At 44.0% G+C, this 27,484-nt stretch overlaps 1 protein-coding gene and 1 long non-coding RNA gene across 2 annotated transcripts in view; both read right to left on the bottom strand.

Moving 5' to 3' along the window:
• Positions 1-2,494, bottom strand: part of LOC108437867 — a 36,280-nt gene extending 33,786 nt beyond the window's left edge. Inside the window, exon 1 of the long non-coding RNA XR_001858650.2 lies at positions 2,157-2,494. This is a non-coding gene — a long non-coding RNA (uncharacterized LOC108437867). The remainder of the gene's footprint in view (positions 1-2,156) is intronic.
• A 356-nt stretch (positions 2,495-2,850) lies between these two features.
• The window catches only part of LOC108437850 (exportin-5), a 28,941-nt gene continuing 4,307 nt past the window's right edge, over positions 2,851-27,484 (bottom strand). The window contains exons 5-33 of the mRNA XM_017715248.2: positions 27,002-27,184; positions 25,226-25,252; positions 24,277-24,462; positions 20,800-20,876; positions 20,635-20,667; positions 19,464-19,560; positions 19,296-19,379; positions 18,462-18,587; positions 17,675-17,765; positions 17,455-17,583; positions 15,507-15,622; positions 15,179-15,334; positions 15,044-15,085; positions 14,106-14,195; positions 13,769-13,968; positions 12,103-12,202; positions 11,480-11,661; positions 9,029-9,129; positions 8,844-8,940; positions 8,621-8,757; positions 8,387-8,484; positions 7,504-7,550; positions 7,320-7,423; positions 7,176-7,235; positions 5,792-5,889; positions 5,569-5,676; positions 5,321-5,458; positions 4,822-4,986; positions 2,851-3,542 (exon numbers count right to left, since the gene is read on the bottom strand). Of these exons, the coding sequence (XP_017570737.1) occupies positions 3,396-3,542; positions 4,822-4,986; positions 5,321-5,458; positions 5,569-5,676; positions 5,792-5,889; positions 7,176-7,235; positions 7,320-7,423; positions 7,504-7,550; positions 8,387-8,484; positions 8,621-8,757; positions 8,844-8,940; positions 9,029-9,129; positions 11,480-11,661; positions 12,103-12,202; positions 13,769-13,968; positions 14,106-14,195; positions 15,044-15,085; positions 15,179-15,334; positions 15,507-15,622; positions 17,455-17,583; positions 17,675-17,765; positions 18,462-18,587; positions 19,296-19,379; positions 19,464-19,560; positions 20,635-20,667; positions 20,800-20,876; positions 24,277-24,462; positions 25,226-25,252; positions 27,002-27,184 (3,219 nt within the window). The 3' untranslated portion in view covers positions 2,851-3,395. The remainder of the gene's footprint in view (positions 3,543-4,821; positions 4,987-5,320; positions 5,459-5,568; positions 5,677-5,791; positions 5,890-7,175; positions 7,236-7,319; positions 7,424-7,503; positions 7,551-8,386; positions 8,485-8,620; positions 8,758-8,843; positions 8,941-9,028; positions 9,130-11,479; positions 11,662-12,102; positions 12,203-13,768; positions 13,969-14,105; positions 14,196-15,043; positions 15,086-15,178; positions 15,335-15,506; positions 15,623-17,454; positions 17,584-17,674; positions 17,766-18,461; positions 18,588-19,295; positions 19,380-19,463; positions 19,561-20,634; positions 20,668-20,799; positions 20,877-24,276; positions 24,463-25,225; positions 25,253-27,001; positions 27,185-27,484) is intronic.

Raw genomic sequence — 27,484 nt, 5'->3', positions numbered from 1 at the left:
TCCCTCTCAGATGTTCACTCTACCTCTCTCTCTTTCACTCTCAGATGTTCACTCTAACTCTCTCTCTCTCTCTCTCTCTCAGATGTTCACTCTAACTCTCTCTCTCTCTCTCTCAGATGTTCACTCTAACTCTCTCTCTCAGATGTTCACTCTCTCTCTCTCTCTCTCAGATGTTCACTCTAACTCTCTCTCTGATGTTCACTCTAACTCTCTCTCTCTCAGATGTTCACTCTACCTCTCTCTCTCTGATGTTCACTCTCTCTCTCTCTCTCAGATGTTCACTCTACCTCTCTCTCAGATGTTCACTCTACCTCTAACTCTCTCTCTCACTCTCAGATGTTCACTCTCTCTCTCTCTCTCTCTCTCTCTCACTCTCAGATGTTCACTCTACCTCTCTCTCTCTGATGTTCACTCTAACTCTCTCTCTCTCTGATGTTCACTCTCTCTCTCTCTCTCACTCTCAGATGTTCACTCTACCTCTCTCTCTCTGATGTTCACTCTAACTCTCTCTCTCTCTGATGTTCACTCTCTCTCTCTCTCTCTCAGATGTTCACTCTACCTCTCTCTCAGATGTTCACTCTACCTCTAACTCTCTCTCTCACTCTCAGATGTTCACTCTCTCTCTCTCTCTCTCACTCTCAGATGTTCACTCTACCTCTCTCTCTTTCTCTCGGCTTCAGTAACTAGCTGAGGCGGCTAACTGTGCAGACTCCCATGGAGCTTGGTCCGGCCGCCCAAACCGCTAACTGGTTATAGCCGAGTGTCGGGTGAGGTCTTTAGCTCGGCCGGACCGAACCGGACCGGACTCGGTTGAGCTAATAGCAGCATAAGCTACAACGAGTCTGGCTAAGCTAACGTAACTGCTGGTGCTGTTTAATGAGTGTCGAACTCGGGGGCTAATGTGCTAAAACACTGCGCTCACTCTGCTTATTAGACATTATTGACGTTTGTCTGACGGCACGACCGCAAAACGGCGGTTCGACAACGAGTCAGCGCCGAACCTTCTCGCTCTCGCCTCTCCGCCCCGAAGCCCCGCCCCCTTCTCCAGGCAATGCCGCGGGCAGTGAGATTAAAGGGAACGTCTGTCCACTCAGCGGGCAGTTATTTGCGGCCACACAAGATCAGGTTCCCCTCACACTGAAAGGCCAAATCATCGGTAAAATCTGACAAAACCTTCATAAACAATGTCGAACGTCGAGCCTATTCCTCCCGTTATATCAAAAACGGGCCTGCTGAACAGCAGAGGGCGCCCGCGAGGGGGCCCTCAATGAATGGGAGTGAATGGAACCCAACGGCTAAAAACGAACCGTTAAAGTGGTCTCTAATCACTGAACCAGAACTTTCCTTTAGTTTTAGACAGTAGACGGATGGATTTCACTAAAAAACCAAGCAAATCTCACCGATATGTTTCCTTTATTTCTACAGCAAACGGGTTTCGGGCAGCAGGAGGCGGGCTTTACTGCTGGAGCGGGATGATTGACGGGCGAGCGGAGCAGCTCATTGGCTTTTCGCGCTCACCGACGTCATGAATATACATGAGGCGTCGTTTTTAAACTCCTGTTTTAAGAGCTTTTAAACGATAACAGCGGTGTTAAAATGTTATGCTGTTCAGAAAATGAATGAATTCTTTTACATTAAAATGTTTCAGCGTTTATAAACTGATTTTGGTTAAACGCTCCATATCAACCCATTCATTTTGGACTCTCTCGGGAGCGCCCTCTAGCGTTCTAGCATAAGCACTCTTAAAAAGATGGTTCTCCAAGGGTTCTTTAGTAAAGAAAATGGACCTATATAGAACCATTTACACTCAAAGAGCCCTTCGCACGATTAATAGGTTCGCATCATGAAGCATCATCAAGCAGGCTGCATCATGAGAGACTGATGGAGAATGTGCTGTGGGAGGTTCTATAAAGAACCTATTTGAAGAGAGTTCTCTAGGTCACCAAAAAGGGGTTTTCTATCAGAACAATCTTGATATTGTAACAGAACCACCCTTTTTTGTGCTATAGAGAACCATCTATGGCATATTCTCCATCAGTCTGAACAACACTATCACATATGAACTTTCTGCAGGATTAATTATCTAGATCCAAAACCACGACTGTTGGAGTTACAGCTTAATTTTCAGCCAAAAGCCTAGAAAAAACAAAACGTACAGAGCTTCTTGGCCGTCTGCCCGGTTGGTATTCACAAACTAGCCCCGAGCTGGAAGGCTGATCCCAGATCACTTAGGACAGCTTTTGACTTGTTTTCTAGAGGAACGCTCTTCGGAAGTGGTTTGTGAATGCAGGCCTAATCCAGTGGTTCCCACAGTCAGCGCTGGAGACCCCACGTGTCCCTTTTCCTTCAGTCCAGCACGCCCAGCCCACCCCATCAGGAGCTTGCTCATTAGACTTGAATCTGGTCTGGTGGATGAGGGCAAGCACCAAAAGAGTGAGATTAAAATCCCATTACCCAAACCTGGTCCTCAAGATCTACCAACCCTGGAGGGTTCAGATCCAACACACCTGGCTCCGTCAGACGCTTCAAGGCCTTCATTACCCAGATCAGGTGCATTGGATTAGAGCTAAACTCTACAGGGTTTTAGATCCTCCAGGACCAGGACTGAGCACCTTCGTCCTAAACAACAGGCAAGCAAGCTTGACTGACTGTGGTCATACAACTCCAGTCCTGGAGGGTCCAGCACAGTTTGGAGGTTTCCCTGCTCAAACACACCTACTTAACCTGGCAATTAACAGATAAGAGCGATCAGGTGTGTTTGGGCAGGTAAATCACCGAACCTGCTGCACACAGAGTGTATAAAACACTGACCTGTTCAATGAGATTAGAATGAAAACAGCCACCACGTCCTCAGATGCCCACAGAGTCTACATTTATTAAAAACAGCAAAATATAAACAACACAACACTTTTTACATTCCGTCTCCTGTACACAAATAATCCACTGCCATTAGTGTTAAACTAAAGGTGATGTTAAAAAAAAAATAAAACAAATCACTGATTAAGTCCACTAAGTTAATGGTACAGCTGGAATGTAACGCTGGGTCTTCTGAGGTCTCCACGTCCACACTGGAGGTATCATCAATGATCCGCTTTGACGTTCCTCTGACTGGATTTTTTTAGCTTTATATTTGTCATTTCGATACTTTTCCTCGTTCTGTGTCTACCACCCTTCAGATCTCCCTTCTTTTCCTCTGCGGCTCAACAAAGTATGGCACTAAACAGAAATGTAAGGAAACGTACACCCAGCCTGTGCAGGAATCAAAAATCAATCAACTCAGGCCTTTTTGTTAAAAAAAAAACTAAAAATAGTAAAATAAAAACCCATTAGTGAGAGCAGACGCTGTGTTGTAACAGAGAGGCCCACCGGTAGTACCAAAGTTAGCCGTCATCACGTTAGTCATCGTGATCAGGTTCGAACAGACTGACCAGCCCAGCATCCTCGCTGTCGGCCACAATGTCTTTCGAAGGCTTCACCTTCTTGAAGAGGGATGGAAGGTTCCGGATATGGACCTCTTTCTTAAACTGCTGCCCCAGGGGTTTCTGTTGAGGCAATGAAACAGTCCCATGTCACACTGGCTGTGTTTACATGCAAAGATTTCTGCCAATCCGATTGAATACGATCAGATTACAGATTCAGACTGAGGTGTTTATATGCACTCTATTCAACAATCTGATGGAAAATGTTCGTTTACACGCTCGCTACAAGTAATCTGATGCAAAATAGCGAGCATGTGTAGAGAACCGTTTAGAGTAAACGTTACCATGACAGCCAGCATCACGTGAGCCCAGTCAGAGTGAGATGAGCAGCAGTGAGCAGTGATTGTGTGTTTAACTGCTTTAAACTGACGTCAGACTCAGGAAAACGTCCTTCACACGTCCTTATTAAAGAAGGCCGAGAGGAAGACGTCGTGCTCTGAGACACACAAGCTGGACGTCCGTCCCACCGCCGTCTTTTAAAGATCAGAGCATGAACTTCGTCTCCTCTGCAGACCAGTTTCTGCTCCGCCGTGTTGAACGGTATAAACTCTCACTGTGACGCGACGCACAAGCAGAACGGACTTAAACTTTCCGATAGGGAATGTAATCGGATACAGGAGTTTACACGGATATTATTCTTCTAGTTAACAGATTATTTACAGGGTTACCCACCTCATTCAATCGGATAGAAACTGTATTGTGTTGGACTGGACTAGTCCAACTGAGCACCACCAAGTGAGAACTAATAAAAGTGGTTTCTGTAAAAATCTGTAAATATAAATTGGGGGGTATTCAGCCAACATACACGTGCCAGGGTATTATATGACTAGGCAAAATTAACTAATTAACGAACTAATGTTCCGACAGCCAGCCCAAATCCGGTTTTTGGCATATCCATATTATTTTTGGTAGTCTGGAAAGCTCAAAACTACACTTTCTGATTTTGCTCTTTCATCTCTCCTCCATCCAATGTTTAAAATTTGCATCACCAGTGTTGCGACATAGTTACTGATGCCTCCGTCATTACCATAGCAACCCCTGCATTATAGGCTGGAGATGTCTGAACTGAGCACTTTTAAATAACAGGGCGGACCTGTTGTCTCCAAACACCTCATTTGAGCGACAAATCAGATCTGCCTGCAGCCTGAACACGACCCAAGATGGTCACCAAACCTAGTCTTGCAGATCCATCGCTCTTTAGATTCTGTCTAATCACACTTTCCCACAGTTAATTACCTTCAGAAGTTTTGGTTCAAAGGGATAATAAAGCACTGACAACAGAAAGTGACCCCTCAAATGTTAACCGGACCTCTTTTTCTCCCCGAAACAGAGCTTGTCTTACCCCCACGGTGCCTGCAATGAGCTTCTTAAACTGGTCCTTCCTCTTCTTTTCCCCGACCTTCTGCAACGCAGGGTTGACGGTCCTTTGGTCAAACTGTTCTAGCTGCTCGAGATGGATGTTGGGGATTTGGTTCATGATGGCGCGCAGCTCTGTGTATCGAGGCCGCTGTGGAGAGCACAACGTGTAAAGTATTCAGTGGAAAGTCCTGCTTGTTTTTCACAATTTCATGGGAATTTTAAGATGAACGGAACCAGCTATCATGACCGCATCAATGAGGTCCTGTAAAAGGAATGAATTACCACCACATCTAATACAGACAAGTTAACAGGAAAAACTCACACTTCTCACTCTTAAAAAAGTGAAGGGTTCACACTGGGGATTGGTGAGAAGAAATTAGTGGATTTGGCTCCAAATTAAAACAGGTCCCAGGCCTCCAACTGGCAACTAATATTGACCAACGTTGCTGGTTGTAGTCCTGCCGTCCATTAATTACACCTACCAGAGCATCATAGATGAACAAAGCCAGCTGGGTCAGGGCGGCATTGCAGCCGTCGTGTTGACCGTGCATCTGCAGAGCCTTCAGGACGCTGGCGAACAGCCACGTTACGGCCTCCGGAAGCAAGTTCCCACCAGCGACCTGCGAGGGAATAAGCGAAACATTTAAATAGCGTGGAACCGAAGGCCATGAGGGGACACACTGAAGTGTAAAGTGTGCAGGGAGCACAGACTGCGCCACTATTGTTGTACCTGTCTTAGCAAAGCCCAGCAGACCTGGGTAGCAACCCGCTGACAGTTCGTGGTGTCTCTCCAGGACAGGGAGTTAAATGAGATCGCCAGGAGAGTCATGTAGATGTCCTGAAGACAGACAGAGCACAAGTACAAGTCAAAACATGGTTCAACTGGATACTGCAATCAGAAGAAGTATGAATAAATGACCACAGCAGCCACCTGGCATGAACATCAAGGTTACCTCTTTTCTGAGAAGACATTTGCCCAGTTCTGTGAGCTCATCTGCCGTCTGTGACGTATTCAGCTGGGTGGAATCTGTTGCCATCATCTCGTCATCTCCTAGAGAAAAAACCCAAACATTAGTGCTGCAGCTGTCTAATACTTTGATTTTCATATATTCTGGGGAATATCATCTCCAACCCTTAAATATTACGTATCACGTTATTATGTATATCATTATTTACTACAAACGCATATTATTCTTGTTTCACTTTGGCATAAATTCTAAGATCAGATTATTAATCCAACTTAATGAGTTTATTGACAAAAACATGGCTAATAAATAGTCATCTTCAAAGCAAGTTACACTGAAAGGCTAAACTGGGGATCCTGCCCAATCTGGCAACCCTGAAAGGTTGCCAGCAGGTTTTTTTTTTAATTTTAGAACCATGTAGAACCATGGACAGTCAAAAAACCATTTCAAGCCATCTACAGCACATTCTCCATCAATCACGATGCAAAAAAACCCTTTAATCACAGAAAGAGTCCTTGGAATGTTCTTGGTTTGACATAGAACCATGGACATCCTTTGCCTCATTAAAGGGTTCTTTGCATGATGAAAGGGTTCTTCAGACTGATGAAAAATGTGCTGTAGATGGTTCTATATACAACATTTTGGGAAAAGAAGGTCCTATATAGCATCACAAAGGTTCTTCTATTGTTACAAGCTTGACACCATACCTATAGCAGAACCCTTTTAGGTTCCAACTCTTTTGGAACCATCTATAGCACATTCTCTATTATTCTGAAGAACACTAATAATAGAAAGAGTTCTCAATGTTCATGGTTCTACCCTTTGCATTATTAAAGAGTCCTTTGCATCATGAAAAGGTTCTTCAGATGAATGGAGAATGTGCTGTAGATGGTTCTATATAGAATATTTCAAAAATGACCCATATAGCACCAAAACGGTGCTACAGAAGCATCTACAGCTCATTCTCCACCAATCTGAAGGACGCTTTCATGAAGCAATCATTAAAAAAGGTTCTTCGGATGTTCCTGGATCTTCATCATCAGTTTCTACCATCATTTTTAAGTGTCGCTAGTTGGAAGTTCAGAGCAGTGAGAAACTCAGCTTGACCTGGAGTAAAAACCACCGCCGATGCCCCTACCTGCGGGAATCTCGCCAGCTGTTCCACATCTCGGTCTCGAATGAATCTATAAAACACTCGCTAATAGCGGCAAGGTGCCTTTTAGCCACATAACTACATATTTTTGCTCTGCTTTCCTCTCATTCATTCCTCAGCCAAATAAAAAATGGCTCTATATGAATATCAGACCTGAGTAACTCCACAGACCGGTCACCAAATTCACAATCACACCAGTGAACGACTCTATGAACTCACCATCTGCATCCTCCTTGTTTCCTGCTGGTTCTGGTAGCTTTCTCGATATGCAGGACATCGCTGCAGGGCCGGGTCATGAAATCGGTCATTAAAAATGGTCAAACAAGGTGGAGCATTTCATAAAAAGACTGATACGGAACTCACACAGCAGATCCATGACCTCTCGGGTGGCTAGACGCACCAGCCGGTCCTCCAGCATTTCCTGAGTCACCTGGTTCTCCTCGGAACACTCGTCATCATCTGAGCCACTGATGGAGATAAAACCGTATGAGAAAACCCATCGAGAAAACCAGAGATGAAACCATGATACTGAGAACAGGTCACTCACCACATGTTGGTTCTTTGGTTGATGATCTGCCACCGGAGGTTCAGCCTCTGTGAAAGTCCAGAAAATAATGAAGAATAAAGATGGTTCTTCAAGGGCTCTTTATGAAAGACAGTGGTTCTAAAAAGAACCATGAACACTCCAAGAATCATCTGCATGCTTAAAGGGTTCTTTGCACTGTGAAAACGCTCTTCAGATTGATGAAGAATGTGCTGTATATGGTTCTATATAGCACCTTTTTGAAAAGGGTTCTATGTAGCACAAGAAATGGTTTTGCTGGAGTTACAATGTCACGCCTGCAACAGTAGAAGAATGCTTTTTGGTGCTATATAGAACCCTTTTCAAAAAAGGTTCCATATAGAGCCATCTGCAGCACATTCTCCATCCATTTGAAGGGCTCTATGAGTGTTCATGGTTCTATTTAGAAGCTGTTTCTTTACTAAAAAAAATGTGTGTGTAGAAGAAACCTCTCAAAAATGTTCCACACATTCCAATCTTAAGAACCCTTACTCAGTGCAAAGGGTTCTTTGAGGGCTCATGGTTCTATACAGACATTTACTATCCATACATTTTCTTTACCCAAGAACTCTTGAAGAGCCATCTTTCTTAAGTGTGTAGAAGAACTATTTTTCAAATAGGTGCTACACAAAACCATACAGAACACATTCTCCACCAGTCTAAAGAGCCCTTTCACAATCCCAAGAATCCTTCAACTGTGCAGAGGGTTCTTTGAGTGTTCATGGTTCTTTATAGAACCATTTTCTTTACTGAACAGCCCTTTTAAGAACCATCCGTCTTAAGCAAGTACCTATGATTCTCAGGAATTCTCAGCTTTCCTTGGGAAAAGTGAAGGTTCAGACTGAACAGAAGAGAACGTGAGCTTTACCTGGAGCAGGTGGGAGAACAGAAGGCCCAGCAGGGGGCAGAGTAGACCGTCATAGTACTCCGAAGGACAGGACATGACCAGAGGTTTCATGAACACCCGTGAACAAGACTGTATTAAGGCAAACAACGACAAGCAGAAGCCACCTGGAAAAGCAGCACTCAAAAGACTAGATGTCCAATTAATGGTAAGAGCTCACAGTTCCGTATACCGATGGTGAGATAATGTAAAGGATATGGATTAAGGGGCGGAGCCTATGGTCAGGGACGTGCTCCAGGTGGATAAGGGCGGAGCCTACCAACTGTTCCGCCAGTGCTTCTACTGTGTAGAAGTCCTGCTGCAGGGCTGGCCCAGCGTACCCAATGACGTGGTAACTACAAGAGAGTGACAAAGTCGAAATTTGAGAAAACGGCTCGGGCTGATTGGGCGATAACTCTGTATGTGTAAGATCAGGCCTCACCAGTTATCGTAGAGCATGCAGAAGAAGCCCTGCATGCGCTCAAGGGCGCTTTTGTACACGGGGGAGTCATACATGTCCATGGTCGGCTGGGAAATGGCTGTGGGGAGCAGATTATTTTTTATGATCGTCTGCCAAACTTCACTGAACCGATATCACAACAGGACACAGATAAGTTTACAATTTACCTAAAATAAGATTCTTCTCCACGTCCATCACATCATAAGCCCGACTGAAGGTCTCGCTGAGCCGAGCCATATTCTCTGGTAGAAATAAGCTGTTGTGGGTTCTGGAATAAGAATTTGATATAATTAAACCACCCAAATGTTAAGAACAGTCATTTTGTCCTGTTTCAGCAAAAATCCAGCCACAACATTTTAAGCCTATTTTATCAAACTAACGTTTTACCACCTTGACTGCAAATGTGTCTCAATACGCGCTAATGTCCTAGTATAGACTACAATATATAATCAAACGAAAGCGCAGGCTCACTTTGCTCTGCTTTAAGCTTTAGATCAGCTATAGCCACTTTTCTCGCATCTCCAGCAGGAAACTTTTCCGCAGAAGTGTTAGTTTCTTTTAAAATGTCTCTCGACGTTCGACTTCTCACGAGGCTGACGTCGCTTTTCAGTCACCAGCTTTGTGTTTGAACTTTCCACATCCACCTTGCCTGAGATGTCAGATCATAACTGCTGCACTATTTAAGGTGGAACGGGACAATTTGAACAACAAGCTGACAAATGAGAAGCGACTTCAGCTTCACGACTTTTTAGTGTTTGTCAGTTTCTCGTTGCAGATTAAACGTATCAGGAAACCAGCTGGAGTGAATATTAATGCAAATAAGTCTCTAAATCAGAGGTCACTAATAGGCGGACCGTGGTCCGAGTCCAGACCCAGACGCTGTCATATGCGGACCTGGACCTGTAACCGATAAAACGATGGAGAATAATTTAATTTTGACAGGGTGGTGCTTTTTTAATCGGCGAAGCTTTTCAAGCCTTTACGGTAGCTTTAGAGGCCAGAGACTCTGACCAATCGCATTTGTAGTAAATATCACACATGACGCTACTCAGCCAATCAGATCTGTGCATTACGATAAACACTGACACTCGAGTGAGTGACGCACTCACTGGAGAGACGAGACGGAAAAGAAAGTGGTGACATTCTGTATAAATAAAAATGCGTGGCTACGACTTAGTGAGGCGTGGAAACAAGAGCCTAATGCCACGACTTGGTAAGCTGCGATACCGTTCCCATGCCTTACTAAGTCGCGGCTATGCATTAGGATCTTGTTCCCACACTTTAATAAGGCGTGGCCATGCATTATTTTTTATTTATACAGGATGTCACCACCGGGGCTCCACACTGAACTGTACTTTATTTGATCTGATATTCAGTTGTCGACTGTACAAGACGTTGATATTCCTACTTCAGTAAACAGTATATGGCACTGAATCCTGACTAAGTGATGTTCCGGACCTTTACCTGAGGAAATTTCTCACTTTATTGAATTTTAGTTAAATGACCCCTGTCCAAATTATCGATGTTCGTTTTAAATCTCTCTCTTTGCCGTTTCGTTGTCTGCGTTGCTATGGTGACCGACTGTCTGCGCTGATCTTCAGGGCTAAAGGGTGAATCAGCAGTTCTACATTAACTCCAGCGTTTAAGATCATTCACTGTTAAACTGTGTTGAAGGATCAGCAGAGCTTTATTTTACTGTAGAGGGGGATTATTATTTTATGGGCAGTCGTGGGCTGGAGGTCAGGGAACCAGCCTCGTGACCGGAAGGTCGCCGGTTCGATCCCCAGGGCCGACGGCACATGACTGAGGTGTCCTTGAGCAAGACACCTAACCCCCAACTGTTCCCAGGGCGATGTGGATTAGGCTGCCCACCGCTCCGGGCAAGTGTGCTCACTGCCCCCTAGTGTGTGTGGTGTTTCACTTCACGGATGGGTTAAATGCAGAGGTGAAATTTCCCCATTTTGGGACTAATAAGAGTCTTAATTATTACCTACAAACCTGATTCTGCTGTGGAGCCGCAACAGGGCAGTATGTTGAGCCACATGAAGAGGGCAGTATGAATAGCCGCATGTTGATGACCCCCGTTTTCAATAAACGTCCAACTACTGAAATTACTTTTCAAATAATGAAAGTCACAAACAATACTACTGCTGTTTAAACTTGTACTAAGACCTTGATTTTCATCCATAAAAACAGGCAAGCCCACTCAAGGCTGACTTGCACTAATACTTTACTCGCAACTCAGTGCCTGGTTGCCAATAATGTGAGGTGTGTAAGGGATTCTTATTTCTGCCTGAATGGCCAAACTATGCCTGTCAATGTTACTCATTCACTCATCTACCTACATAATGAACTGTGAGTGACTGGAATTTCACAGGATAATACTGCATATTTTAAACTCTCTCGCTAGTCTCCTTTACAGTAGGAAACAGCCTGGTGAACAAGCTCATTTATGCAATTTTGGCAATATAGCCCCCATTGTAATTATGTTTTTGTATACGTTTCATAATGTTTTTATTTCTTGGCTTTGTTTTTAAAATCTTCTTGATTAACCATTATAACAGCTGTCAGATTTCTTGATGAATTCTTGTTGGCACTGCCCAGGGCAAACTCCCCACCTGATGAGGTTGAGCAGGTTTGGCAGCAAACCGAGCAACGGTTCTGCGCAAGGGTTCCTGTAGATGGGGGCTCCAGCAGGAGTGTAGCCCACCACAAAGCCTCCAGCTTTGGCCTCCTCTAGATTAGCAGGCCACCGCGCCCGCTTCACCACTCCCAGGATCGTGTAGACACAAAAACTGATCTGCAAATAAAGACACAAAATTTAGGCCTAAAAGTGTCTGTTGTGACTGGGTAGTTACAGGATATGTATTGTGACTCATTTATTTTATATGTATGTATATATGTTTACCCCCCTTTTTAAATTTTATTTTATTTGATGGGTTTTTGTTATGAAAAAACACAAATCTGATAAATAAAGAATTATTAAAAAAAAAAAAAATTAAAAATCAGGCCTAAAAGTGTTGGCCAGGATTTGGCCAGATTTTTCCTAAGAAATTTTGGGCCGTTTCTTTTGGTCTATTCAGCATGAAATTTACACCTAATGTAAAGAACAACAGAGATTTTCAAATTATGCCAAAAACTGAAAAACAACAAAAAAGTGGACATACAAGGTTTTAATCCATCATGTAGACCCAGTGTGTATATACTGTAAATACAGTGTGTGCAGATGATTCATATTTACCCTTGACCTGTTGATTCCCATCTGGTCCTCAGCTGCGGGCTCATTAACAACCTGGTCAGCACCAATGAAGGCCAAGAAACTAGCAGGTTCCCACAGCACACTGAAACAAAGCAGAAAACAGAAACCAAATACTGATCAATATCATCTCAGTGGTTCGACTCAATATCACATGGAATCCCACTGTTGATTGTCCCTGTATACACACTTTAAACTACATGGTTTTGAAACCTTGAGACCTGACCGGTTTTGAAACCGGTTTTGGGACCTTTGAGATCTGACCGGTTTTGAAACCGGTTTTGGGACCTTGAGATCAGACCGGTTTTGAGATCCGTTTTGAGACCTTGAGACCTGACTGATTCTGAGACCTTGAGATCAGACCGGTTTTGAGATCAGTTCCGAGACCTTGAGACCTGACTGATTCTGAGACCTTGAGATCAGACCGGTTTTGAGATCAGTTCCGAGACATTGAGACCTGACTGATTCTGAGACCTTGAGATCAGACCGGTTTTGAGATCAGTTCCGAGACATTGAGACCTGACTGATTCTGAGACCTTGAGATCAGACCGGTTTTGAAACCGGTTTTGGGACCTTGAGATCTGACCGGTTTTGAGATCCGTTTTGAGACCTTGAGACCTGACCGGTTTTGAGATCAGTTCCGAGACATTGAGACCTGACTGATTCTGAGACCTTGAGATCAGACCGGTTTTGAGATCAGTTCCGAGACATTGAGACCTGACTGATTCTGAGACCTTGAGATCTGACCGGTTTTGAGACCTTTGGCGGGTACTGAGACCTTGAGATCTGGCGGGTACTGAGACCTTGAGATCTGGCCGGCACTGAAACCTCGAGATCTGACCAGTTTTGACACCTTGAGATCTGACAAGTCAAGATCAGAAATTCCAGAAGCAACTCTTACCTTGATTCAGGAATCTTATCTTAATCAAAGTCGACAATCAACGGTCATGTCTATTACCTAACAACCGAACATACGTGCACAACTGAAATGTAAACAGGTCACCAAAATGATCAAGTTAGTCAGCCAGACAGCTAACATTAGCTACTGTTACTGATGTTAAAAAAAAGTAAAACAAACTAAAGTGCAATTAAGAATACTGTGAGAGCGCCCCGGCTGTTTATTATGGCGTCGCTGCTCCCCAGTTTCAGTCTCCATTTCCCAAATGCTTTAGCCAAGCACTAACGTTCCTCCTCCTAATAAACAGACACACTCCTCATTATTCACCACCATCACTGTAATATTTCATCATCAACATGATCAGAGGGGTGGTGGAGTTCGAGTTGACAGCGTCTGAGATGTTTAAAACGCAGAGTTAGAAAAGAAAAACAGTGAAAGCGTTTCACAGTAGAAATAAATAGAGCTCATTATGCTGGTAGTGAACTACACCGCCTGACTCAGCCACCCAAAAACCACAGAAACAATCGTGTGATACTGTTTTCGTATCTGGAGCTTTTGTAATAGCTACTGTCCTAAATTCAGTCCGTACTTAAGTCATCATGGACACTAAGCAGATCAGATTTCAGAGTTAAGTATATTTTGTAAAACGACTCCGGGACAACAGCAATTTATTTCCTCTACAGCACTACATAGAAGCACACAGTGAGCGTGGTAAGCACCGGAGCTCATCCATGTGTCCAGTTTAACTGATACCTGCGCATATCCTCCGAGAGCCAGCGTGTCGTGACGGGGGCCATGAGTTCCTCCAAAAAGGCCTTCTGCTTGTTGTAATCCTTAAACTGGTTACTGAGCAGCACAAGAGCCTCCATCAGGGCACACTTCTCCATCTGGGTCAGCAGCAACTCATTGGCAAACAGCTTCTTCACTTGGGTGTACAGCATGTCAAAGCATGGCTATAAACAATAAAGAAGAACACATTAACTGTCTTCCAAGTTTGACACGTTTATATGAAATGTAAATCATGTCACTGTGTTATCAGAAATAATGAGAACAGTGAATTTAATGATTTCTGCAAAGGGGTAATACATACTAGCACGAATTCTGGGTAATCTCGACACATCTTGATGATTGAGGAGCATGCGTGTCTTCTGACGTTCTTTACAGCTCGTGTCCGAGGAGCCTAAAAGCATTTAGTGACATCAGCAGTTAAACTGAAGCACTTGATTCAACTCATAACCAGAAATACTGCATTTCATTAAAACATATCATCGTTGTCCAAATTAAATAAATATTTTTTAAATGATCCGTTTTTCTACATCATCTGAGCACAGCGCTGTGCTTTACAGCGACTGTGTTTACATGCCATCAATAACCAGATCATAATCTGATTTCTGCAGTTGTCTGATTATTCAAGTGTCATGTAAACACCATCCACCAAACTCCGATCTAGAAATCCGATTTTAAGAAATCGGATAAAGAGGCTGGATTTTTGTTCAATAATCAGATTCCTCAGGGCTGTGAGATCTTTCAGATCTCTCGGTCTGAGCACGTGTGAAAACAGACGGCGGTACCAGAAATAAGCGAGCGGCGTCGCCATGAAATGCAGCAAAACACTTTTGGAGCGAAGCTGAAACCAAATACAGCCTTGACAAAACGAAGAATTTAAATATTCTTCATCTTCTAGATGACGTGTGTTCATATTCTCAGGTAGAGTGCTGCGATCTTTTACGTCACGTCTTCTTCTGTGAGTTTACTGGCTGGTTGTAAAGCAGAAATCGGATGACCGTCTGACTTTTCTGCAGTTATTGGATTATTGAGTGCATGTAAACGAACTCTGACTGCGTCAACATTTACCGATGAAGGGACCAAAACAAATGTTTAAAAGTGACTTGTAATTAATCCTCTGTGAGGACCTGCACTAAAAGAACACGTTTGTCTTCTTTTCTAAAGTTACTACACTGGAGGTGCATGGTTTTCTTTGGACAACGATGATATACAAGACCTTGAGATCCTAACATCACGTCTTACCTTGCTTTCTTCAACTACTTCGAAAGTGATGGCAGGAAACAGCTATAAAATACAAACATAATGAAGTGAAAACGGAGTGATACGACATTCATGACCTTTCTGCTACACGCACTGGTGAAAGGTGAATCATGTTACCTTAAAAAACACTTGAGGTAGAAAGTCTGGCCGATGTAAAACAAAAGGAAAGAGGGAGGACAAGTTGCTCAGGATGCAGGACAGTATGAGGGGATCCCGCATCTCGTAGTTCACTACGGCCTGTAGCAGCTCCATGCCTTGGTCAACAGGCAGTTTCTGACAATATAAGAAAACTGCAAATTAAAGGTGATCAACTAAGCAAATTTCAGCCCTCTGTAATTGTATAGAATGCCCTGTTTATTTGGCTGCAAGTAGAAAGCGGTTAGAGGAACCAAGCAAAATAAATAAAATAGAGGTGTGGTTGTAAGAGGAGAAAAAGGAGTGATACCTCCTTGTCCACGATTTTGAAGAGCTGTCCCATCACACTCTCCATGAAGGTGGTCATGGCGTCCCACTGCCTGGCTGAAGGTGAAAGCATAGAGCACAGCCCCTCTCCTGTTTTAGCTGTAGGAGAGCAGATGAAGATGGTATTTACTTTTACGTCTCACCTGGAAACTGAACACCAGATGCCAAATAGGAGGAATTTTGGGCTGTTTTCAGTACATGAAGAGGATGTGGGTGATAAATGGTAACTTTTACAGGAGAGGGCAAAAACTCTCTATAACTTCCAACAAAGTTAACGTGAAGATATTTTACTCTTGTAATTTTGGAGCATTTCTAGTGGTCCAGTCAAAACTATGAAATTTTTAAACAATGTAAAAGAGAACCGCTAAACTCAAACTGTGTACAAAACCAAAAATCGTAACAGATACATGTTTCTGTTTGGACAGCGACGATATGAAAAGAAAAAAATACTATACGCCAACAAATTATTTTACAAAAGTAAAGCAATTCCAGCATCGAAGGAACTGATACTTGATCCTACACATTCTTGTTCCCAAAAACCAAGAGGTACAGAAAGACATGCAGCAAAAAACTATTCATTTGACCTCAGCATGGAAATCCTAGGCCCAATCCCATTTCACCCCTATCACTCAGCCTTACCCCTCTGCTTTGTGCACTCACGTCCAGGGATGGGGTGTCCCAATTCTGGCTGAGATAGAGGGTTGGGGTAAAGGGTTAGGGATACATGACCCTCCAAACGGAGGCTTTTCAGATACTCCAAAAATTGTTATGAGAAAAAAAGACAAAACAACAAGTTAACCGAGCAAGAGACCAAAGAAACCCACAAACGTGAGAATTTTCTCTTAACAATTACAATAATTACTATATTGTCTTAGTCATTTCAGTGTACTTTGGTTCTTTTCTTCATAATAAGCAAAAAAAAAAAAAAAAAAAAATCGCTAATAGTATGCTGATGTCTTGGTGGCTAGCTAGCTAACTTTCCTGTTCCACCTTAAATAACCCAGCTGCTGCTCCATTTAAGGTGGAACGGGTAAATACTTTGGCTTCATATCACTGGACAATTAGGGGGGTGATACTAAATAATTGCCCCCCTCTTTGAAGGTGTATGATCCCTAAATGTAACTAAAGCCCAGCAGTGAGGAGCTGAACTTTCCCCTCCTCTGCTGTCCCTGCAGACGGGCAGGGTCGCCTACAGAGCGGCGCTGGTAGCTGTTAATGAAGAGATGCTCTTTTATTAGAGGGTCTCATTTCAAAGGGAAGATGTTAACCACTATCCACTGTATCCCAGTTCCAAGGTGCAAGGAGACACTCGAAAACAAGGGGTTGGGGTGAAAATAAGACATAGGACTACCCTAGAAGACAAAATTGGCACTGCGTATGAAACCTGAGAAACTTTAAAATTCTACTTTTCCTACTAATAAAAGCAAGCGTCAATTAGCATTGTGTATTTTGGGTGTAGTTACAGCACTGAAGCCAAATATGTTTGCAAAATGAACCATGCAAACCCAAAACATACGACAATACGTGGCATAAAGAGCACCAGTCTAAAAACCATAAGCCACAGCAATTTCCTCCTCAGACACAACTAGCATGACGGCCCGGAAAGCGGGTTTCCGAATTGGTGTTATTATTATGTGGGGCAACTTTAAAAGAGTTGATCAAGCTGAAAAGCTGTTTTGCCTCAATGGGTTTCAATGGCCCCCATTTCCCCACATTATGACCAAGACTGAAACTACACAGGCAGCATGCCGTTTTCTGGAAGACCTACTTAAAAGAGAATTTGAAATGAGTCACCTTCCAAGAACTGTAGTCATGCTATTGAGGCTTTTACCACCACCTCTTCAAGAACTCAAACTGAACTAACAGTTTTATACTCTTTTGAAAATGCTCGGCTCATCATTTGTCTTTTTGTTTTTATACGAGAAGCTTACACAGAGCGTTTCCAGTGTCGAGAGGCGTGTTGATCTGATACTGTAACCATTCCCCGGCGATCTGGAAGGCTTCCATAGGGGCAATCTTACAGGCATGACGAGCAACGTCTCCCTGTTGGGCCCTAAAAGCTGTAAAAGACATCATGTTATTGGAAAAGTTCTTCATGTTACAGTTTATTTGAAGTCCAGTCTCTACAATTAAAGAATCCTGTTTGCTTACAATTAAAGAATGCATTGAAGTCCTCATCACAGTCAAAGTCCATGCGGGAATATTCACAAGCTGGACTGTCGTTATGAGAGGGGAACCCTGTCTAAAAACATTCAGCAATTATTACAGCACGCAATATTATTCAGGCAGTCAATAGATTAAAATAATCATGATAACATTTGCTCAAAAAGATTCACTGCTGGGCTTCAGGGTGGAACTGCAAACGGTTTCACAGGTAAAACCATGGCTGAAAGATTCGTCATTTTTATACCGAAATAGCAATTTAAAAGTGCAATTTTCAAACCACGTAAGGCTGAAATTTTAATTACAGCCTATATTAACAATAGCGTTGCCTACAATTAGGCTACATTAACCTAAAATCAGAGCTTCTGAACTGTGTGTAGATGAGTTGGACCAATCAGAAGCAACCAAACACCTATGTGCTGTGACACCACAACCACTACTAACTGGTAGTCTGGCATATTCAGCGGTCAAGTCTTAACTAGAAAAAAAGTTGACGTTCTGGTGTCGTTGGCCAAAATAACGGAGCCTGGAGTTCTGCTTAATGAAAGTAATCTCAATTTAAGTCGCAACATTGATCAGAAAAATCACAATTAGGTATTTTCCCAAATCAATTCAGCACTATGTCAAATACAGTGGTATTATGGCATTAAAAATAATGATTGAAATAATAATCGGTAAATTATGTTGACACCGATTTTACAACCACTATATATTATACAAAATTCAAAGACTCTGGCAAAGTTACTTTCATTTTAGGTCATTTTTAACCACTTACCTTCACGAGGTTGGTCATGGCTGCCTTCAAATACTTAACGGCCATCTGTGCAACAACAGGATCCTTTGATAAAACTTCATGTCTGAACATGTTTCCCCAGGTGGTCTGTGTGGAGGACCTGAGAAACTGTTTGTAAAATGCAAAAGGAAACTGACATTAGAAAAGTGTGGGGACCCATCTTCTATTTGGCATCTCAACCACAGTGTCCCCGATAGGCCCTTTCACAAAAAAGTGTGTAAACGCTGGATAACACAAGCTCCACTGTCACCTTTAGTACAGTTTATTAACTTTGGAAATACAGGCGTTCGTATCACTTCGGCCACCACAGAGTATCTTTATCTTAGCCGCCCAGACTGAAATTCGAGGATGTGTCCAGAACTGTTGGAGAACCAAACACACAACGATGTGGAAGTCCAGACTAAATAAAGGACGTAAAGGCTTCACAGAAAAACTCCTTCACAGCTATCAGAGCACAGTAACGTCGGCTACGTCTACAGAGCGATAAACTGATGGAGGTGAACATAACTACAACCGAAAGGCGAGATAAGACCATGTCAGCTGGAGATGCTGAAACACTAGCAAAAAATCAGATGGCAAAATCTGGACACACCCACATGCCAGCAGGGGGCTTTTACTCCATATGACAACGTTTATTCTTTTATTAATTGTTTAAACTCATTGTCCTCTGCTCATTGTCAGCTGACAAACCACTGAAACTGAGATGAGGCGAACACTTGAGTGAGCTGTACAAGCAGCGTTAACCTACGACGACTACTTCCAGCAGAAAAAACGCGGAAACTCAAACGGCCTATTGAAGCAAAAACGCCACTTTACCTGGCTGGGATGAGTAGTGAAGGCAAGGAAAGCTTCCATGTACTTATTCAGATTCTCAGGAATGTTCACTTCTGCAACTGCGCCCTAAATGAACACACGACCATAAGCACCCACTCTGGCTGACACATTAACCAAGATGATGAACTTAGAAAAGCTGATCAGACTCACCACCAGGGCGCAGAGCTGACCGCCGAGGGCACAGAGCACCTGACAGAGCCTCTTCAAGAAGGTGTATCTCACCTCCAATAGTCCTGCTCCTGCTGGCCTACGTTGAAAACTCCCGTTAAGCTGTGTACACTGTTAAATACTGACTTATAGAAAATATTTGAAATATTTGAAGGTGCAAGCGCCGAAAACTATGTAATAATGTATATCGCTGCTGTCGGAGCAAAGCCTCATCTCAATTCTTTTGTCGTTTTTCAGTTTTTGGCATCATTTGAAAATGCCGGTGTCCCTTTACATTGCGCATACATTTCATGCCGAATGGACCAGAACAAATGACTCAAAATCACTTGGAAAGAATTCTGGTTCCATTGACTTACAGTGACCATTTTGGAGACATGAGGTTTTGCGATAAGCAACGTTGTGGCAGGATTTTCTTCCAAGTGCTACATTTGCTCAGTATTAATAAATTCTCTGTATACGATGTTTGATGGAAACATACACTCACTGGCCACTTTATTAGGTACACCTGTTCAGTTGCTGGTTAACACAACTAGCTAATCAGCCAATCACACGGCCGCAGCTCACTGCATTTAGGCATGTAGAGGTGGTCAAGACGACTTGCTGAAGTGCAGACCGAGCATCAGAACGGGGAAGAAAGGGGATTTAAGGGGCTTTGAACGTGGCGTGGTTGTTGGTGCCAGACGGGCTGGTCTGAGTATTTAAGAAACTGCTGATCTACTGGGATTTTCACGCTCAACCATCTCTAGGGTTTACAGAGAACGGTCAGAAAAAGAGGAAATATCCAGTGAGCGGTCAGTTGTGTGGACGAAAATGCCTTGTTGATGTGAGAGGTCAGAGGAGAATGGGCAGACTGGTTCCAGATGATAGAAAGGCAACAGGAACTCAAATAACCAACCAGAATCTCTGAGGAACGTTTCCAACACTTTGTTGAAAGTCTGCCATGAAGAATTAAAGCAGTTCTGAAGGCAAAAGTTGCTCCAACCTTTTACTAGCAAGGGGTACCTAATAAAGTGGCCGGTGAGTGTATTTGACAATGCTTTGGTAGCAAAGCCCATAAGCATTTTTGTAGCATTTTCATTTTATTGCTTCCAAATTGCACACAAGGTCAGTAGAAAGCTAGCAAAAGCTGAAGGTATCTACGCTGGATACTCACTGGTCGCTGGGATTGTTGGCTCCATCAGCCGACCTGGAAAGAAACAACAGTGAAAGGCTACATAAACTACAGCACTTAAACTTCCACTGAACATATGAGACCAAACTGCATCGGAAAGTGTTCTGATCATGTTGATGTTCCTTAAAACAATCTGCAGATACTCACTGAGCGGCCGACAGAATGTAGTGCATGGCCACGTCATCAAACAGCACCATGAGGGGCTTCCTGTCCTCCAGCTTTCCCTGCACAGGAGCACAAACACCACTGAACTGGCTTCCCTCATTTTTGCTTCTACATGAAAGTCAAGCTCAAATTAAAATGGACTTTTATCTTTTTATTTCACCCCTCAGCTCCTGCTGAGCACAGTTCATTATATCATTGTTTATGAGCGAAAACAGCTTTCCTGTAATCTTTGATCAAAGCGTCTTTAGCCACACTAAACACGTTGTTACACCAGCGGCGGGAGGGAAAGATGATATTAACCAATGATACCATGTCTCACCTCCCCCCAAGTACGGCGGAGTGATTCAGGGAAAGGATCGAATTGTGATGTTGTGATTTAAATGCAGTCATTTTCTATGAAATAATTTCCATATTATCTGCTTTTTCTGGCTTGAAGTTTGAACGTTAGTGCATCAGACTAAGCTAGTGATGATGGTTGCGATGTCACATGTACTCTACAGGGAGCTCTTCCTGTGTTACTAGATTAATTTTGTCCATTTAACACTGAAGTCAATACTGTTGTTCATGTATATGTAATAAAAATTACAGCTTGTGATTTGAAAATTGAGCTCTTTCAAACTGAGACTGAGACAAAGATGAATCTCTCAGCTCTACGTCCAACGTGGCCACGACTTAGTAAGGAACGGGATCCTAATGCGTGGCCATGAATTAGTAAGGCATAGGAACAGGATCCGAACTCATGGCCATGACTTAGTAAGGCGTAGGAATGGGATCCTAATGCATGGCCATGACTTAGTAAGGCATGGGAACGGGATCCTAATGCGTGGCCATGACTTAGTATGGCGTGGGAACGGGATCCTAATGCGTGGCCACGATTTAGTAAGGCATGGGAACGGGATCCTAATGCGTGGCCATGACTTAGTATGGCATGGGAACAGGATCCTAATGTGTGGCCACGACTTAGTAAGGCATGGGAATGGGATCCTAATGCGTGGCCATGACTTAGTATGGCATGGGAACGGGATCCTAATGCGTGGCCATGACTTAGTATGGCATGGGAACGGGATCCTAATGCATGGCCATGACTTAGTATGGCGTGGGAACGGGATCCTAATGCGTGGCCACGACTTAGTAAGGCATGGGAACGGAATCCTAATGCGTGGCCATGACTTAGTATGGCATGGGAACAGGATCCTAATGCGTGGCCATGACTTGGTATGGCGTGGGAACAGGATCCGAATGCATGGCCATGACTTAGTAAGGCGTGGGAACAACATCTTAATGCGTGGCCACAACCTAGTAAGGTGTAGGAACGGGATCCTAATGCATGTCCACAACTTAGTAAGGTGTAGGAACAACAGCTTAACGCATTGTCACAACTTACTAAGGCGTAGGAATGGGATCTTAATGCTTGGCCACGACTTAGTAAGGCGTGGGAATGAAATCCTAATGCGCGGTCACAACTTAAGGCATGGTAATGAGATCTTCATGCATGGCCACGACTTAGTAAGGCATTGGAACGGGATTCTAATAAATGGCCATGAATTAGTAAGGCATAGGAACAGGATCCGAACTCATGGCCATGACTTAGTAAGGCGTAGGAATGGGATCCTAATGCGCGGTCACAACTTAAGGCATGGGAATGAGATCTTCATGCATGGCCACGACTTAGTAAGGCATGGGAACGGGATCCTAATGCGTGGCCATGAATTAGTAAGGCATAGGAACAGGATCCGAACTCATGGCCATGACTTAGTAAGGCGTAGGAATGGGATCCTAATGCATGGCCATGACTTAGTAAGGCATGGGAACGGGATCCTAATGCGTGGCCATGACTTAGTATGGCGTGGGAACGGGATCCTAATGCGTGGCCACGATTTAGTAAGGCATGGGAACGGGATCCTAATGCGTGGCCATGACTTAGTATGGCATGGGAACAGGATCCTAATGTGTGGCCACGACTTAGTAAGGCGTGGGAATGAAATCCTAATACGCGGTCACAACTTAAGGCATGGGAATGAGATCTTCATGCATGGCCACGACTTAGTAAGGCATGGGAACGGGATCCTAATGCGTGGCCATGAATTAGTAAGGCATAGGAACAGGATCCGAACTCATGGCCATGACTTAGTAAGGCGTAGGAATGGGATCCTAATGCATGGCCATGACTTAGTAAGGCATGGGAACGGGATCCTAATGCGTGGCCATGACTTAGTATGGCGTGGGAACGGGATCCTAATGCGTGGCCACGATTTAGTAAGGCATGGGAACGGGATCCTAATGCGTGGCCATGACTTAGTATGGCATGGGAACAGGATCCTAATGTGTGGCCACGACTTAGTAAGGCATGGGAATGGGATCCTAATGCGTGGCCATGACTTAGTATGGCATGGGAACGGGATCCTAATGCGTGGCCATGACTTAGTATGGCATGGGAACGGGATCCTAATGCATGGCCATGACTTAGTATGGCGTGGGAACGGGATCCTAATGCGTGGCCACGACTTAGTAAGGCATGGGAACGGAATCCTAATGCGTGGCCATGACTTAGTATGGCATGGGAACAGGATCCTAATGCGTGGCCATGACTTGGTATGGCGTGGGAACAGGATCCGAATGCATGGCCATGACTTAGTAAGGCGTGGGAACAACATCTTAATGCGTGGCCACAACCTAGTAAGGTGTAGGAACGGGATCCTAATGCATGTCCACAACTTAGTAAGGTGTAGGAACAACAGCTTAACGCATTGTCACAACTTACTAAGGCGTAGGAATGGGATCTTAATGCTTGGCCACGACTTAGTAAGGCGTGGGAATGAAATCCTAATGCGCGGTCACAACTTAAGGCATGGGAATGAGATCTTCATGCATGGCCACGACTTAGTAAGGCATTGGAACGGGATTCTAATAAATGGCCAGGACATAAGGTGCGGGAACAAGATAATTCAATCGTGCCTATGATTTAGTAAGGTGTAGGAACAAGACGAGGCTTGACCACAGCTTAAAAAGGCATAATCCCATTCCCTCGCCTTATTAAATCGTGGCCATGTGTTGTTTTTATTTATACAGGATGTGACCAGCAGGTACACACTGTGGACAAAATAACTCCAATTCATTATAAACGTCTACGTAATAAACGTCAAGGGACGTTAATAACATCCGGGGTTTGCGGATAAGATGCCTACAGCCTTCTTCTCAGAAGCTTTGGGTAGTGAACTGAACACGACTGCATCAAAAAAATTATTCACACTCATGACTGCCTCTGTAAATAGAGATGATGATACCACAAGAAAAGCTCTAACGGGAGTGAACTCATCAGCTCAGACGCAAACTACATCATTAAACTACAAGCGCAGAGAACGAAGAACAGCCCGGTGCTCTTCACCTGCAGATCCCAGCTCAGTGTATTCACTGACACAGGAGCCCTTTAGGGCTGGCAGCAGTAAAAGGCCCACTCACTTTCCTGCTGACCGCTATGAGGAGACACTCTGCAGCCTCCAGCTGGAGCTCCGTCTCGCTCAGCAGCAGACACAGGATCTCCAGCAGATGGCAGTTGTCGTTGGTGATGTGGACCAGAGCTACCCAGTCAATGTAGCCAGCCAGGGTGTTTAAGGTGGCGATACCGACTCGGCAGTGAGCTTTAGCCTGCAAGACAAAACGGAACCGTTTAGAACAGCAGAGCCCTTTATGGTGTCTACATGGAGTAGACCTACCTACACACATAAAATGACGGTTCTTCAAGGGTTCCTTGGTCAAGAAAATCATTCTATATGGAACACTCATGAACGCTCAAATGACCCTTTCCATCATGAAAGGGTTCTTCAGATTGATGGAGAATGTGCTGCTGATGGTTCTTTTCAATTGGGCTCTCTACAGCACCAAAAAGGGTTCTACTATTATTACAAGCTTGACATTGTAACAATAACCCTTTTCAATCAGCTTCAATAGGAAAACCACATACAACACTTTCTCTTACAATCTGGAGACCCTTTTTTGGTGCCATACAGAACCCTATTCCAAAAGGTTCTATATGGAAACACATACCACACATTCTCTGTTAATCTCTGAAGAACACTTCTTGGTGCTCTATAGAACCCTTCTTATAAAGGTTGTATATAGAACCACATTTTCCCTGAATCTGAAGAACCCTTTCACAATAAAAAAAACAAACTTTTAACTGTTCATGTTTAACGTTCTATAGAGAACCATCAATTAGATCGTAGTTCTACACCATGTCATCAGAAACACCTGCCACACACTTTAAATGCACATTGGAGCTGAATGTAGCTCACCTGTAGCCCCACTTTACTGTTTACTTCAAAAAAAAAAAAAAAAAAAAAAAAGGGACCCCCCCCCCCCAGATCACCATAGAGACCTGGAGCTCAAGAGAGAACAGTTCTAGACTCACCTTTAACTCCTGTCCTGGAATCGTTTTCTGCGGAACATAAGCAAAAAGATAGATGAACAAACATGATAAACACAGCCCACCTTACACTGCCTCTTAAAGAGGTCGGGGAAAATTCACGAGTACATCATGGGCTCCTCTAGGGGGCGTTTCATTAAAACCCACAGACAAAACGCTTAGCGCAGAAACACGCCCCCGTAAGACGGGTCAGCAAAAACGATCGCCAGGTCCACGAACTCTCAGACGGACGGTGAAAGCAAGAACACGACGTCAGCAAAACCAAAAAACTGCATCAAAAAATGTGTTCGAGTGGTTTGAATGGGCCTTTCACACAACCAGCAACAATAACACGGTCCATTCGGCCTCAATAAGGTGAGGCTGACCGGTCGGCAGCCAAACGAACCACAGCTTTTGCTAGGGGAAATACAGAGGAGCGCCTCATCCTGGCAGTTTCTCGAGCATCGATAACTTTTCTAAAATCCAAATATAGGAAGATGTTTACTCTTATTTTCTGCTATTTTTGTCCTCCTCTTTAAAACAGTGGTGCCTTCTATGCTGGACAGGCAGCTGTGCGACTGTTTCAGGCTCCCCGCGAGGGATGCGGGCCATTTCAACTCATTAGCTGATTAATATGCTCCTAATGAGCTCAGACAGGAGCGTTAAGAGTATGGAAAGCAGAGCATGGGGTGCCCTAGGATGAGGACTGGGAACTACAGTCCTAGAGCTTCTGCAAACAGAAATAAATAAATAAATAAATAAATAAATAAATAAAAGAAAACGAACAGACGGTGAACCCTCGAACTCCTCATGATTAAAAACCACCCATCACCCTAAAGCCAAGTGCACTATATTTAACCCCTGCTGCCCCCGCCACCTCGGCTGGGTCTGAAAACAGCAGCGATTCCAACGTATTTTCGTTCTCTTTTCTTTTTTCCTCCAGAAACAACAACGGAGTTCCTCGGGGGCTACTGTAACACAGGACAGGCTCTTCTGGCGCTTATTTCCCCAGAGTTGCTGGCAGCTTGTCATCAGGTGGTCCGTCTGCAGCGTGGGCCTCGTCTGTGATCGCTCCCGTAGCGCACGGCCTCAAGTGATCAATAAATGTCGTGTAGTGTGAGCAGTAAAGGGATTCTGAGAGTCCAGCCGTGTCCACTTTGCGTGAGGCCAGGATTTCTCAAATACCGATGCACCATCTGGTGGTCCGCAGACCTGTATTAGTCCTTAGCGGGCCAGTGATGGTGCATCATGTCAACGATTAGTGGAAATGAGTCTTTCCATTCGCTTCCCTTGAGGTTTCGCTCGACTACTGGTATAGAACTAGGCTGCAGAAACATTTTAGCATATCGCTGCCGTCGGAAGAAAACCTTGTATCTCCATTTTTGTCGTTTTTCAGTTTTTGACATAATATGAAAAAGCCGCCTTTTCTTTACGTTGTGTGCAAATTTCATAAAGAACGGACCAAAAGAAACGGCCCAAAATGACTAGGAAAGACGTCTGGTTCCATTGACTTCCATTGAAAGTAAAGTAGGTTTTTTCCTTCTCCTGTAAAGTTGCTATTTTGGAGATTTTCTTCCGCTTCATTTCTACTATAAAACAAGCTCAGATCAGCCTACTCTGCGGATATTTCATGCTCAGACTCACACTTTGCGCATCGCTACACATCCACGTTTTGGACGTTAATGCCAAATGTAAACGATCTTCGGGAGCAAGGAAAGTGCAGAGCAGGGCTGACTCCAGGACCAGGGATGCGGACCATTTCCCTAAAACCTGCATGCCTACCAGTCTCCGGTACTCGTCGACGTGCTGCTGCAGGATGCTGAGGAGGAAGGTGAAGATGCTGTCCATGTTCTGCGTCAGAGTCTGCTGGATGTCCCGTCGCCGCTGCGTGGGCAGAGTCTGAAACGTGATCACGTCTTCGGCCAGCCGCAAGAGGATGAGCATCACCAGCTCCGTCTGCGTTTCCTGCGCAAGAGGGATGGCAGGAGTGGGAGTTAGCCTCAGCTTCATGCGGCAGAACGGAAACACACAGCTTCATAACTGATGTTTCAAAACCGTTTGACTCATTTCATGACAAACGGATCAAAGGAGATGGTTAAAAACTGATAATCGCCGTCTCTCCGTGCTCTTTGCTTATTAGTAGCTGAATAATAAGCCCGCGGCTGAGGGTCGTAGTATCTCTGAAGCTCTGTTACCCTGTTCTTCAGTGGTCAGGACCCCCATGGACCCTCACAGAGCAGGTACTGTGTGGGTGGTGGATCATTC

This window comes from Pygocentrus nattereri, chromosome 22, assembly GCF_015220715.1.
Source record: "Pygocentrus nattereri isolate fPygNat1 chromosome 22, fPygNat1.pri, whole genome shotgun sequence".
NCBI lineage: Eukaryota > Metazoa > Chordata > Actinopteri > Characiformes > Serrasalmidae > Pygocentrus > Pygocentrus nattereri.
Note: the sequence above shows the minus strand (reverse complement) of the source record. Positions and strands in the feature narration are given on the sequence as shown.